At 38.9% G+C, this 15,644-nt stretch overlaps 1 protein-coding gene across 1 annotated transcript; it reads right to left on the bottom strand.

The window, feature by feature from the left end:
- Positions 1-62: 62 nt before the first annotated feature.
- On the bottom strand, positions 63-9,392 carry LOC113701728 (cyclin-dependent kinase C-2). Its single transcript, XM_027222490.2, has 12 exons — positions 9,143-9,392; positions 6,004-6,085; positions 5,773-5,863; positions 5,643-5,672; positions 5,418-5,527; positions 5,238-5,310; positions 5,032-5,152; positions 4,798-4,915; positions 2,150-2,289; positions 2,014-2,071; positions 1,522-1,592; positions 63-879 (listed from the first exon to the last, which is right to left on the bottom strand). Exons 1-12 carry the CDS (start codon positions 9,250-9,252, stop codon positions 345-347), a joined length of 1,539 nt encoding a protein of 512 aa, XP_027078291.1. The 5' UTR covers positions 9,253-9,392; the 3' UTR covers positions 63-344.
- Between the last annotated feature and the right edge of the window lie 6,252 nt (positions 9,393-15,644).

Below are 15,644 nucleotides of genomic sequence, written 5' to 3'. Positions count from 1 at the left end.
CTTTAAGTGAAAAACACAAGAACATCTAGACAAAAATTTAAAAAAAAAAAATTTAAAAAAAATTAAAAAAGGGCTTCATCTGTTATTCCAAAGGAAAAATCATACTCCAAAATGTCTAACCAACAAAATTTTGTACCTTTGATTGATGAAGAGAATCCTTCAACCAGTTTCAATAAAAAAAAAAAATTAACTGTCAATGAAACAGCATCTGTACTGTACAGGATCTTGACTTAATCAGCCATACCTCTTATGAGAAACCTGTGGCTGCAGTCATGTGCAATCTTTACCTTTGCTGGCAACTCTACTGACTCCCTGATATCTAGCTCCTACTTTGATCTACAACTCTATTGCTGCCAACCATACTGCTGGTTCCGGTTACCAGCCATGGAATTGGGTCTGCCAGCACCAGAGCCTCCATACTGATTACTTTGGGAGTAATTAGGAGGAGCACCATATCCACTGGCAGCTCCTCGTTGAGCAGCCGGAGGCAAACTGCTTCCAGGGTACGGTGGTCCTCTTCCCTGGGCTGGATATGCACCGCTGCCATAACTTCCTCCTTGGCTCCCACGATCTGGATAAAAGCCACTGCTAGGGTTTCCGCCAGGAGGGTATCGACTAGGGCCTCCCGGAGGACCATGCTGCTTCCCATACTGATGATGACTGGGTCCTGATGATAGTGGCGGTTGGGATGGATTCATAGGATGATTTGGTCCAGCCCAATGTTGAGGATTTGCTTGCCCAGATTGTTGGATAGGAGGCAGGCGAGCATGTTGATGTGGGTGTTGCACCTTCTGTCTTTTGGCCATTTCTTCATTTTGTCGTTGCTGTTGTCTTTTCTTCTTTGTCTGGAACTCATGTGAGGATTCATACTTTGGCAAACTGCAATGAAGAGATGAAAACAGCTTTTCACATGACTAAGGATGGAAATCTATTGGAATTGGATACTGTAATCACCAAGAAGTTTCTTTGAAACTAGCATGAGACCACATAGATATAATTAATTCTGGCAAGAAGGTGGTTGGAAACAAGTGTGTTTCACATTGAAACAATATATATCTACCCATTTATGTTTGGTCAGTGGAATTGACTCCCAAGGAGAAGAAAGCAGGGTGCAATACTAAGTTAGGAGATTAAAAAATTTTCACCTTCATGCTGTAACCCCTATTTTTACTAGTACTTTATATTTCTTAATTCATAAAATGACAAGGGTCCACTCACTCTTCATCTTCCAAAATCTTCAGAGGCAGGAAGAAGAGGAAAAGGTAGGGCAGATAGCTTGCATAACCCCTTTGACTCCTCTTCCCTGATCAAATAAGTATAATGCACCATTACTACCCAATTTACTTTCTACTTCCTGTCTTCCTATTTTTGAGCAAAATGTGTTTCAGTTTAGAATAAACAATGCATATGATCCTCAAACTGTAGCATGCAAACAACCGGATCTCAAAAGGCTTTATTTGGCTAATGGGTGTTTTCAAATGGTTATATTGCTAACTTTATGTGACAGTTCATAGGACATACCTCCTTGGATCACATGGCCGCGGGTCCACAAAGAAATACTCAGCAACCAGTGCCTCCTGTGCTGATATTCTCTAAAAAAGTTCAGGCAGAAGTAACGTCAAAGAACAGTACAAGTTAAAGAGAAAATACATTAGCACAGCTAAGCAGAATAATTTAAGAATCAGCTCTAGGAAACACAAGAAGATTTACAAAAGACACCCATATTTCAACATGCAAATGCCAGTGAGTTAATGTCCATCCACAAACGCTCAAACTTTTTAGAAATGATTTTTGGGCAAAGGAACTGCCAAAAATGCTATTCGTGAGGTTTGCAGTCCTTTTTTTGTAAGGTTTTTTGAGCACTAGTGCTGCACTATGCTATCTCTCACAAGCAAGATTCATTGTCCTAGAAAAACGATTGGAACTATTACTGCAACTAGTGTTACAAAAGCTAAACAGTTAATTATTTTTTATTCCACTTCCTAAATCAAACATATCATTTGGGAGAGATACCTTGGAAGGATCAAGACACAGCATCTTATCCAGTAGCTCCAAAGCATGGGAGTCAAAACTGCACAAGCAAAATGTCAAACATGCACTGCAATTTAAAATAGTAATAGTCAGAAAATTATAAAACTGTTTCCTTAACTGTCTAAAGACCTCCTTAATTCGCCTCTTCATTGGCCTTGCTGGTTTGAACTTGTTATACCAGGGAATCTTGGAAACACCAGGCCAATTAATCTCATCAGGGGTGCCACAGAGTTCAAAGATCTTGTTCAATTGTTCAGGCTGCAATTAAAAATTAAAAACAGAAGACAGAAATAAGCTCCCTTCAACCCATGAAACAGAAAAAAGAAAAAAAGTAAGCAGGAAGAGACCAAATGCTTCAAACCATTTATTACTCTGATAAGTTTGAAGCAATTACACCAAGGAAAAATCTCCCGTTTGTGTCCAAAATAAATAGTGAAACTATTCTCGACTTAGAAGCAGTGGCCTTCTAACTTATTGTACGTTGGTAGTGATACTAATCTGGAGTCATACTACTTTTTCTCCAAATAATCAGAGAATCTTTTAAAGAAGAGTATATTTTTGTCTTTTTCTAAAGCCGAAGTGTCTACCTGCAATATGCAACCAATTACATAGTTGCTCAACCGAAATACAATGGAGTGATCAAGGCTTCATAGCACTTCTCCATGCCAACTCTACAATGTAACACAGGAAATGTGCATCGAAACTAGTGAACCATCAGTTAGGTTAAGCAACTAAAACTATTACAAGCCTCTTTATAACATGATCTCCTACCCCAGGTGCACCCCATCTCTCCTATCAAGCAAACCCTCAAAGAAATGGAGTAAGGGAGAGATGAAAATTTTAAATGCTCTCCTCCATAAAAATGAGAAGGATCACATTTGAACTTTACATGGTTAACAATAGTCCAATTTGACTTGTCTTGATAACTAGGAGATCAGTTCCTCCTTTCTGATGGGTGCATTCCAATAACAATAAGCACATACATTATAATAGCTAAGACCAAACCAAATAAAGCATAACCAAGAAGCTAGCTTCAGGTGTAGTAAAACTACATTATGTATACATAGAGCAGCTTAGAGATCACTTGATTGGTGTCTCCCAGATAGTTCAAAAATCATAGTTTATGAAAGAACTAAATCAATCAATTGATTTAGCTGTAAAAGAAGAAAAAATCCACTTGCTAAGAGGTTCACACAGGAACTAATAACGTGATTTGTGAAACTATATGGATACAGATTTAGAGAAACTTCTATTATCCCAGTAGACAAACTATTCAGTAAAAAGTTCAGTCAAATGCATTTTTCTCCTGATTTTCCTTTTTATCTTACATTGCCACTTTGAACTATCATGTCATTTCCCACGATTTGATAAGTCCTTCAGTTTGAGAGAAGGAGAATTTATTATGGCCACTTTTGGCAAGTGAGTTTTTAGGTGTTTGTATAAAACTTTACCGTAGAATTTGTAGAAAAACTTTTTGAGGTGTGTAAAAACTTTCCTTTTTAACCAAACAAAAAATTTTCCTTTTTTTCCCTTTTCTTTTTTCTCCTCATCTTCTCCCCCACACCATTGATCTTCTTCTCCCTCCCTCCCCACTGCCAGCCGGGCGACCCTGGTCGCGCAACCAGGTCATGCGACCAGGGTCATGCTGAGGAGAGGGAGAGGGAGCGAGAGGGAGGGGGAGGGGGCAGGAGGTGGCAGGGAAGAGGGGAGGAGAGGGGGAGAAGGGAAGGGGGAGGGGAAAAGGGGAAGATAAGGGGAGGAGGAGAGAGAGAAGAAAGGAAGAAAAAAAAAGGAGGTGGGTGAGGAAGAAGAAGAAAGGAAAGAAGGGAAATTTTTCGTGTGTTTTTGGGTATTTTGAGGTGCGTATTTTATAATCTTTAAGAAGTTTTTTGATGTTACTGTAGCTAAAGCTGTTAAAAAACTTGTACACGAAACTTGACAAAAAAAAACTCATTGCCAAATCCTTTACAAAAACTGTAATCCTGAACTCATTCAAACAGTATTGTTGCAATTAGTAGTTCACAAAAGCAATCTGAAGAAAGGGCATATAGTAAAGGGCCAAACAGCATTTGGCTCAACCAGTTCATGCAACTCTGAAGTGTACCATCAGATAATTGCTTGGGATTCCATGCTTAGACTGCATAATGAGTGCTTGGGTTTCCAAGCTTGAGCACTATTTCGTGGCATTCAAAAATCTTGGTATGGTAAAGATCAGGTTTCGTTCTTATAGGTACACAGAAGATTATGACAGATGACTCAGCCCTTAAAGATGCAACCAACTTTTAGCAGGATTTTGATGTGCTAAAAAAGTTAAATGGAAGTAAAAAGCTTTCAACATGGGCTAATTATTAAGTTAAAAGCTTTTGGGATGCTCCAAAAGCCAACAATGCTCCATATTCTTTCTCCTAGTGTATACAAATTGAACCAATCTAATAAATAATCATGACAATCATCCAAGTTCGTTTCATGAAGCAATTGTAAGAAAAAGACAAAACACCATCTACTTAACTCTTCCAAAATTCCTTAACAGATAAATAAGATATGACAATTCAAAAAGTAAGATAAGACAGTTTTTCTTTCGTTTCATGAAGCAATTGTAAGAAAAAGACAAAACACCATCTCCTTAACTCTTCCAAGATTCCTTGACAGATAAATAAGATATAACAATACAATTCAAAAAGTAAGATAAGACAAATTTTTCTTAAAGAAAATATAATGAAAAAAATGCCAAAAAAAGACTACAACAACTCAAGGTGTATGCCTAACCTCATTTTTTCCAGGTAAGATTGGTTTTCCATGCAAAAGTTCAGCAAAAATACAGCCAACGGACCACATGTCTACTGCTGAATCATACTTCGTAGCTCCAAGAAGCAACTCTGGAGGTCTGCTCAATACATAGAAGAATAAATTTTCTTAATTGAAAATCAAGTTATAATATCAAAGACATGGTCCAGCTATAAGGAAAATCATCATCCTTCGACTGCTATTTGGTCTAATTACCTGTACCAGAGAGTAATTACTCGATTTGTGAGATTGGCATTGTGATCACTGGAGAATGATCGTGCTAGCCCAAAATCTGCTAGCTTCAGGTTTCCCTTATTATCTATGAGCAGATTGGAGCCTGCCAAACCCAAAAACAGAACATAGCATCATATGCACACCTGAAATCCTAGATAATATGTTTAGAAAAGAATAAAAAGGTTAACCTTTGATATCTCTGTGAAGCACATGATTGAGATGACAGTAATGAAGGCCAGTAAGCAGCTGCTTCATATAACACTAAGAAAAACATATTATTAGAACAATGCTAAGTGATGGATTGATAAAAAAAAAAGTGACGGATGCTCATTATAAAGAGTAAATCCTCCTTGTCCAAGGTTACATACTTTGATTTGTGGAATTGTAAATCTCAATCCAGGACGATCAGCAAGTCCCGTCAAGTCATGGTCCATATACTCAAAAACCATGTAAATGCTGCCTTTGTATCTATTACCTTCTGCATTTCAAAAATAAAATACCATATGCGATTTCAGTATTTGGGAGTTTAGGGTCATTGAATTCTCACAGAAACAGGAAACACAAACTTGAAAATTTTCAGCACGTCTAGTTACCTTGATTCACTTGCTCATCTGCCTCGCGACCTGAAAAAGAGTTTGTTATACGTAAGACAACAAAACATATGGTAAATGTTTGATGTTTATGAATTAAATAACCACTCTGAACATATGGAGAAGGATGTACCAGGAGAGGTCACAATCTCTTTCAGTTTAATAACATTTTCATGCTGCAGCTTCTTTAGAATTTTTATTTCACGAATGGCAGTTATAGGGAACTGCAAGAAAAAAAAATCAGAATTTAGTCGTTACTTCAATGATGAGCGTTCTGAAAAGAGGAGGCATAACCATTAATCCGCTAAGGAAATTAAAATGACATAAGCTAAAGAAAATAAGAAATTGAGTAAAATAACAATACCCCTTCTTTTTCATTGTCCATGCGTATCTTCTTTAAAGCAACAACTTCTCCAGTTTTTCTTTCTTTGGCCATATATACTTGGCTGGAAATTTGAGAGGCAAAAGAAAAATCATGGACTAAAAAGAAAAAATATAAAATAAAAAGAAAAGAAAGAGGGAAGCTAAGCATCCTAGAATGATCTGATAACAAAAATACAAACAATAATCAACATTCATGTAACCACCCAAAAGGCACAAGAGAAGGAAACCTTTACAACCGTCAAAAGCAAATCTAACAAAACACAACTAAAAAGGCCAAAAATTTTAGTGCAACAATCAAGTAGTTTAGTCATTAGACATATGTTAGCAAGGATGTTAACACTACAGACGATAAAGCAGAAGTTAATCTGATAACCTTAATAGCATTCGACAAATGATAATCATGCATCCAACACATTGGCTCATAGATCACAAAAAACAATAGACTTTGCCTCTTTGCTAAATAGGGGAGTATGAAGAATACAGCTAAGTTAACTTAAGAAGATTGTTGTGTGCTTTCTATGACCCTTACTGCAAAAACAAGATACTGAGCTCAAAAAATTGTTTAGCTATCAACACAATGACCACTTCCTTCAATCAAGTAGGTATGAATCATAGCATTCAAACCTTGCTAGAGACAAGAAAACATTTCAACTTTATCCTAATTGATATCTATCTGAATGCCTTTAATTCAATTAGCAAAATTTTAGAAAGAAAATCCAAACTGACAGCTTCAATACCGTCAACTATTAGGAATACCAAGTTAATTTGTTAATCTAGCCACATTAAACTCTTAAAAAATGATAGCGGATGCATTATTTTATAATTAGTGTGCAACTAGCAAATTAAAGCAGTTGATATTGTATGTAGAAAAACTTAAACGACTACTAGGGCATAATGCCAACATAAATAGTTTGATCATATTCACGAAGCATGATTTGTCAAGGCTCCACAACAGGTATGTCATTTCTTTTAGGCAAAGGATATCTATACCCTCTTCAGAGAAGAAAAAGATCACCTTGAAGAAGATCCATTAGTGAAGGGAAGCTTACAAACTTCTGATTACACTGTATTCTCGGGCTTAGGAAGACATGTTTTCTTCTTTTCCTTAAGGAGGGCTTTTTTTTTCTCTTGTTCTTTTTTTTGAGGCTGCTATTGTGTCGCTCAAGATGGATTTCTCGGTTCCTTAAACACACTAAGGGTCTGTTTGGTTGGAAGTAAAATGTTTTCCTTGGGAAAATATTTTCCGTGGAAGTAATTTTCCATGAAAATCATTTCCCTTTCATCATTTTCAGGTGTTTGGTTAGCGTATTGAAAATATTTTCTTACTTCATTTTTCTGGTGTTTGTTTAACTTTTGAAATATTTTCACTTTTATCTCTATCTTTACTTTCTACACATTATAACTACATACTTCTTCCCATGCAAAATAAGAAAATTTATCTCATTGTTTAACTTTAAAAAATCTTGGAGAAATGTATATATGAATAAAAAATATCTCCTTAACCAATAAACAAATTGCTGGCCATTTAGTGTCAAATATCAATCACATGCAATGCTTATTGTGACATATATCTTGCACTCTCACTGCTGAAAGTTTCTCTAGAAAAGAATGTCCCTATTATACATAATTAATTACTAGTATAGGATGAGCATGATGAGGTTTTTTTTTTATTTTGAATATACTAGGGGGGGGAGGGTTGGGTGGTACGGGAGAGGGAGTGTAAAGAAAAGGTCTTGGGTTCGAGTCCTCCTGTTTACACTAAAAAAAAAAAAAGAACATACTATAAGATGTTTTCAGTAAGTTTGGAACATACTATAGGCGGGATGCATGCATTTCGGAAAACAACTTCAGTAAGTTTGGAAGGGAAGTTGTTTTCCATAAGATGAGTGAAAATATTTTACATAGGAAAATGTTTTCAGTAACTTTTGTGCAACCAAACACGGGAAATTAGGAAAATATTTTCCTTGAAAACATTTTCACCCGAAACAAACGGACCCTAAGGGATCCTATAGTCGGCAAAATGAACATGATATTGAGTCTTCAGAACTCTTTGCCAATAATATCATTGCTTTCAACTTTATAAGAGGAAAAAGATTATCTAAAGATGAATTTCTTTGACTGTGAGAAGGTATGGAAATGTTATGAGACTGGGCAACCAACTAGTCCAGAAAAGTTTAATTGAAACATCAGTATTAAGATACTTCCAGCAAGTTTCTTACAGAAACTCTTTGCTAAACAAAGAATCCAATCATAAATTATGACAAGTGAGTGAAGTTGAAATCATCCAAAATCTTAGGATCTCATGAACAGCATATGCATGGGATTATCGATCAATACATCAAAACAGCTAGTTATCTTAATATTCAATTAGATGTCAACTGACTATGAATTAACCATAGTGTCCGTTCCCAGCACACGAAACAAGAAAATTTCCAATATCCCAAATGTACCAATATATGAAGGCTAGAGACAAAAGAACAGTATCACCAAAACCAAATTTTGCAGCTTTGGATTACTTATTGTTCCATAATCAAAGTCTATCGAGTTACAACATTGGATAATTAATCTTTGACTCTGGATTACTACAAATTAAAAATTTAACAAAGAACTTCATTATCTCCAAACTTTTCTGATGACAAAAACCTGTTAACTTCTAATACAGTCCTAAATGGAATAGGACAGCATTGGTCTCATCTGGCATTGACAGCCTGGTACTTTCTCATGCATAGATAACTGGATATTTATATACTCTGTGACCCTCTAAGATAGCTAAAGAAAATTCGTGGATGGCCCCTAAAAACTAGTAACTCCCCAACAGATGAATAAAATACCCAAAAACTAACGCACAAAAACTCGACCAAAGATAAAACAAGGCAACAGAACAAGTTCCCAAATATCAATATGATATATAACCCCCCAACCGAAAAAAAAGGAAAAAGTAAACAACCATATCTATTAACAATGCAATTCAAAATTACACAAAAAAATAATAATCTAAATTCACCATACGACCTAAGAAATCGTGACGTGTAAATTTTCACTCTTGAAATTCAAAAAAAAACCAAATAATAAGTAAAAGACACAATCTTTCTTTTTTTAAATAAAAAAAGGAAGCTAACCCATAAGTTCCTTCACCAATTTGCTCAAGCTTCTCGAAGCATTCAACGCTACGAGACCCCCATGAAGGCGACTCCTCCAGATTCAGCTGCCCCGGAGCCGCCGCCGCCATCTTTCTGATACTTGAATGGGAGGGGCGCTTATGCTTTATACTTATTTATTCAATCAAAATATTCTATCAGTGCCAAGCCAATTAGGGCGATTTTTTATGCAGAGAATGAGAAAAGAGAGATGGATTAGGATTAATGATTCAGGTGGAAGCCATGGATGTTTTTGCTGGGGACTGAAGCTATTCGAGAACTGTAGTAGTTGATATTTTGGGGAAGCCGGCATGTGTGTCTATTGAAGGGGTAGACCCATGTATGATTAAAACGGTTCGGGTCTCTTTAAAATTTATGTAAAATTTGGGGGTATCTTTTTGGAAAGTCTGTTTCCTCCTCCCCACCCCCGGGGCCTCTGCTTTGAAGGATCACTGTTTCAATTGTTATAGTGCTAGTTTTGAGGTAGAGAGGGTAGGAACAATTGTAGTCTTTGTAGATTAATTCTTCCTCCATAATTTGTAAAGTTTTTTACAAATTAGAAGATGGTAAAACTAATATGGTGAATCATTTGTACAAAATATAAATATATAGCAATTGTAAATATTTCCTCTTAAATTTGGGAAATTGTTGGTTTCAGTCGAGCAATCTATTGCCTCAATTAGGGAGTCGAATTAATTTCAAGTATCGCTATACTCAAGCTTAAATTCAATGTCTAGTAACAGTACTCAAACTCGAGCTAGCAAGTTGTTTGAACAAAGTTCGAGCTCGACTCGACGTAAAATTAGAAAGTCTCAAACTCGACTCAATCGAGCTCAAGAAATTGGCAAACTCGATATCAAGGTCGAGTACTCGAGCTCAAGAAATTGTTAGGGTCATAAATATTGCAAATAATTAACCTAAAAAGATAATTTAATTATTTATAATATATTAATTAAATGTGACACCGAGTACTCGGTAGAATTCAATGAGCTCTCGAGTATATGATATACATATTCGAGCTTGACTCGAAACTTTAGTCGAGTACCTCGAACTCGCAATTGACCAAGCCCAAGTCAAGCAGTTGATTGAACTACTCACGAGTTCGAGTCAAGCTGCTCGATTGAATTGCATCTCTAGCCTCGATTAGCCAATAAAATCTTTTCCAAAATAAATTGCAGAATTGATTTGGTACTAGCACACAATATCTCATGAATTATGTGGAATACGCGAAATAGTATGTGAGAATAATTTTTCCAACAAGTGCTCAATGAACAATTGGTAATATACACTTAAATCATACTTAACTTACCATGGTAATACAGACAGCCGCGATTAATGCATCCTTACACGTTTCTGAATTAATTAAACTTTTTCAAAAAAATTTATTTAACAAGCGTTCAATAGATACTCATTAAGACATTTTAATTCCATATAACCTACCATACATGCACATTTGCTAACAATCACTACCTACCCCTTGCATTTATACAGTTTCAGTAATTATTCTTACCTTTCCAAAAATCTAGCACCTAAAGTACACAAGACAAACCGTTACAAAAAATACTACTAACATCTGAAACCCCTAGTAAAGAGTGTTTGTAGGCATCGGTTACCCAAACTGAATTAAGAATTGCATTATTTCACTTAGTTTGTACAACCTGTGAAGTGGTGTCTACGGCGTGTGCACAATTAATTTCACATTGCATGGAACAATTCACTATCTTATATCGTTATTTGGTAAAATAGCCTTCAGTTGTAAAAAACGGAACTATAAAATATAACTGAACTTGAGTTCAATTCAATACTACCATTTTGTTTATCTTGGATGATGTGGAATACGTTATATTCCAATCTTTTAAGATCACTAAATACTAAAGTTAAGAATGTTCTGAAGGATCATCCTTATCAGTTCAGGAGTTGAAGCCCATGTCTTCAAATTCAAAAGTGCAGGACTTGTCTTGAGCGTTTTAGTTCACAAAATAGTTGCGATTTGTATAGAAAGTTGATGCAGCGGCTGCTTGAAAAGAAACCCATAGCATCAGCTGCTTCCCTGCATATTCTTGATCATTTTTTTTCCTTTTTAATCTTCTTCTGGGTGACATATACTCTTGATTCCAGGATCTAGTCATGATTGAATCATCCAAGTCAACATGCTCCTCAACATTCTACAACTCTATAAAGTACCGGATTTTTAAAATTTTCACCCCAACAATCTGGTAGGCTACAAACCAATCGAGGAAAGAGAGAAGGTGCATAGCATATCAGTAAAATCTCCTCAGGGAGCATGGCTCTTTCCACGGAGGGCGACCTTCAAATTCTACCCGAGCATCCAAAGGCAGAAACAGCTCACAATTCTCCCATTTTCCGCTCAGTATCATAAGCAAATGAGCAACGTCTACTTGAAATGCATGCGGGGAGGAAATGGTTCTTGTAATGTATAAAATTAGTACAACACCCTAAAATGGATTAAAAAAAACTACTATATAATACAAAATAATAGTTGCATTAATGATCATAACATAATTATAAAAGACAAATTTTACGAGTCTATTAGTGCCAAATGAATTATTAAATTTTTGAGTAAAAAATCTGGGGAGCCCCTAAACTGTCGTCGTTGTTTACTTTCGACTCCTGGTCTATTTTTTATCTCCGGTTAGTTCCTGAATAATTAAAAATGTATAGTTTAATGACTTTTTGACCATTTTAAGTATAAATTCTATCGGCAACGGAGTATGTGAATGGAGTTGGATCGAGGAAAAGAAGGTATGACTAATCTATCGGAATCCACAGAAGTTTTGGCTCTACGACTGAACCAAAGTCAGGCATTAGACTTCATTCGAGGTGTGAAGAGGTGATTTATGACCTGACGAGGTAGTTCAGAGGTCTAGGGTGTTCCTTCTTTAAGGGGTCACTGCACCAGGATCACCTGCTCAGTTGTGTTAGGAGACGGGGCTAAGTCACCGGTTTATCTTCGAAGATTAAGTTAGTTGGAGTTATATGAGAATGCCAAGAATACTTTTTTAAAGAGAGAATGAGCTATTTTTGTTACCAGAGAGTCGTCCTTTTTCTCAGAGGAAGATTCTCCTATTTATAGGGGACAATTTGGAGGGAAAGGTTCAGGTCCCTGGACATTTGATTTAGACAGCATATCCTCTTGACTAGACCACTGGGCAGTGGGCAAAGTGTCAGATCAGTGGTCAGGGTGTCAGGGGTCACATCCACTGGTCTGGGTTGTCAAATCTTAGGACACCACCTCGGTTGCGGGGTGCCTCTTCACTTCCCTCTGAGCCAACAGAAGTCCAACTTATTTCGATCTTTCAGGGATACGTGGTACCCGAGGCAGTACAAGATAGTCGAGGTGAACACTACAGGTAAACCTAGGCTCACAGATAGGAATATCGAATCGGCTCTAACCTATCTGAGATGACCATCCTCACTAAGCCCCTCAAGCCTCGGGGAGGGAGGACTTGCTCGGCGCTTTCCGAGGCTTCCGAACAGTTCCTAGATGCAAGTTGTAATGACAACACGTCATAGGCGTGTAGATAAGGTTAAAGGGGAAGATGATAAGAAGGTTGGCAGCTTTAATGACAGGCCTCTGAACGGGCACGCCTCTAACAATTGAGACTAATGGCAATCTATTAATGAGGAGAGAGAGTCCTAGGGAACCCCAAACGTACCGTCCTTCCATCTCCCCACTATCGGTCTATAAATAGGTAAAACCCGTCACTCTTTACTTTCTACTGCGAAAATCTTTAATCATCCAAAGTAAAACCTGCCAGTACTTTCACCTCGGCAATTTTCAGAACTCAGGTTAGAAGAGTAAGTTTCACTTCTTTTCTTTGATTATGGATAAGACAGCTTGTACACACAAGGAGACGGTAAGGCCGAACTTCAGTACAGCGGAAAGGCTTGACCCATCTGAAGAGGAGGCATGTACTTCTTCCAGCCCGGGAGAGGAATCCGACGGGTCGGCAGCGTTGGAGGCGTCGCAGGGACAAGGATACACTGGCCCCCGAGATCCTGTATAATGATGACCTTGGGTCTGAGGTACCCCTCGACGAGGGGACACACGAATCAGCTACTCTGCCAGACCTCTCAACTGTGGACTTCGGGCAACTTCCGCACTTCAACAGTGTGATCGGCAATGTTCAGGCGGCCGAAATAATACATAAATATCCATTTCAGCGAAATTACAGCATCTATCCACCTCAGCTTGATCAGTCAGCCGAGCGGCCCCCGAAGGGAAGGGTGGCAATCTATCTCGACCAAATGGAACTCGGATTGAGGATGTCGATCACCAGATTTTTTCGAAACGTGCTGAGGTGTTGGGGCGTAAGGATAACCCAATTGGTCCCCAATGCGGTTCGAATCCTCATCGAGTTCGAACTGCTCTGCCGAGGTCTGAAACTGACCCCTATAGCCAACATCTTCCGCCGCTGTTATACAATCAAGAACAGCGGGAGTGAGAAGGGTTGGTTTTACTTCGGCAACATAAGTTCCAGCGTTCCGAAATTAGTTGTAGACGCTCCCTCCTCTATAAAGGAGTGAAAGCATAATTTTGTCTTCGTCCCTGCCGAAGACTTTCTCAGGGATTTTTTGTGGAGACCACCCACCGCGGCCAAGGATCCTTCCTCAGGAGATGTGGAAGAAGAGAATTTTCAGAAACTCCTCCGGTCAGGCCTTTGAATCAATAGCTGGACCTATCCCGAGATGATCTTGGTTAAGAGCGGGATCAGTCGAGCCCTTATTAGTCCGGGCCAACCTCCATATTTTTCTACTAAACTCCAAAAGCACTGTACTTTTCACTTCATACTTGTGTTTTTCATTTTCACTTGGCTCTAAGTAGTAATACTTCTTTTTATGCAGTGACAAAGATTTCCGATCTGATCACGTCGGGGTCTACTGTGGTGGCCAAAAGACCACCAAAGAGAAAAGAGGGCGCAGAGACTTCAACTACTCAGCAGAAGAAGAAGAAGACCGCGGCAGCTGCAACCCGTTCCGCTCCAGTTATTATCCGTGAAGGAGCCCCCCAAGGTTCTGACGTCCCCGAAGGATTAATGACCCGGGGTATAACAGTGGCTTCTCTACCTCTGGGCCGTGGTAAGGGCCTTTCAGCGACCGAGGTTCCTATCAGTGGGTCTTCACTGTGGAACCTTTACCATGTGATGCCCCAAGAAGTCGGGGAGGATAAGAGACACCCCGGCATACACTGGTGCCCGGAGTGGGGCGTTAATGTAAATGTTAGATGCAAAAATCTCCTCGTGGCCCACGAGCAATTAGTGCACTCCGCCCTGCCGAGGGACCATGCCTACGCGAGGAAATTGACATCAAATTAGCTGATGCAAAGTGCGTCTGTGGCCTGGGCTTCCACCACGACCTTCCTTTCCGAATTGTCGAGAACCGGGAGCCCTCAGTTGAAGCTCAAAAAAGAATTTCCTTGCTTGAGAAGAAGCTGAAGTTGGCCGAGAAGGATCGCGACAAGGCCAGGGCCGACCGGGAACAATCCAAAGCTGCTGCCAACTCGTTAAGTACGACCTTGGACGAGAAAAAGAATCGACGTCTGCAAGAAGAACAGTCATCTCGGGAAGCTATCGAGAAGGCCGGAACCTCGGCACTGGAAGCCTTCCGCAAGTCCGAGGCCTTTACTAAGGATCTCGACGAGCTAATTCTACCAAACTTCATATTTGGTTATATCTCGGCCCTCAACGAAGTTGCGCCACTCCTTGCGCCTGAAGAGTTGGATTCTTTCAAGGATAAGACCAACTACAACGAAGATGCCAAGGAATTATACGACCGTATAGCTGAGGGTCTCCAATCCGGCAGGAACTTGGCCGAGGTATGAGAATAATTCAATCGATGGCTCTCGGAGTTCGAGCTTATGCCTGAGGGGGGAACCGAAACTGAGGGAACTGGGGCGGATGGCACCACCGAGGTAGGAGGAGGTGATGGTACGGGAGAGACCGAGACGGGGAGCGCTTATAAGTGCCCTTGACCTCGGCTTTTTGTACTCCAAGTCCTCGAATTTTTGTACTTGAACTCTTATTCAATGAAAAATCATTTCTTTTATCTCTCCACTTCTTTTATCTCTATGTTACTTGTCTTGTCCCTTTATTTTCTTCGACAACGTCTTAATAGTTAGGCGAAAAAAATAACTAAGTAAACAGGAAATCGCTCGACTGAAATACAAAATAATTTACGGATAGTACAACCTAAGATTTTCGACATGCCAAGTTCGAGGCGCCGAAATACCATCACGGTATGCTAATTTACAATAACCATTCTGGTTGGACTCGGTGACACGGTACGGCCCTTCCCATTTGGGGGTTAATTTGCCTTGGGGTTCAGTTCGACTAATTGAATTCTTTCGCAGAACCAAGTCTCCCGGATTGAACCGCAGATGTCGAACCAGAGCATTATAATAGTTAACCAAGATATTTTTGTACAGCGCCACTTTGGCTGCTGCGATGTCTCTCTTCTCCTCGGC

This window comes from Coffea arabica, chromosome 7e (assembly GCF_036785885.1).
Source record: "Coffea arabica cultivar ET-39 chromosome 7e, Coffea Arabica ET-39 HiFi, whole genome shotgun sequence".
Classification (NCBI taxonomy): domain Eukaryota; kingdom Viridiplantae; phylum Streptophyta; class Magnoliopsida; order Gentianales; family Rubiaceae; genus Coffea; species Coffea arabica.
The sequence above is the reverse complement of the archived record's forward strand: the minus strand, read 5'-3'. Positions and strand labels throughout refer to the sequence as shown.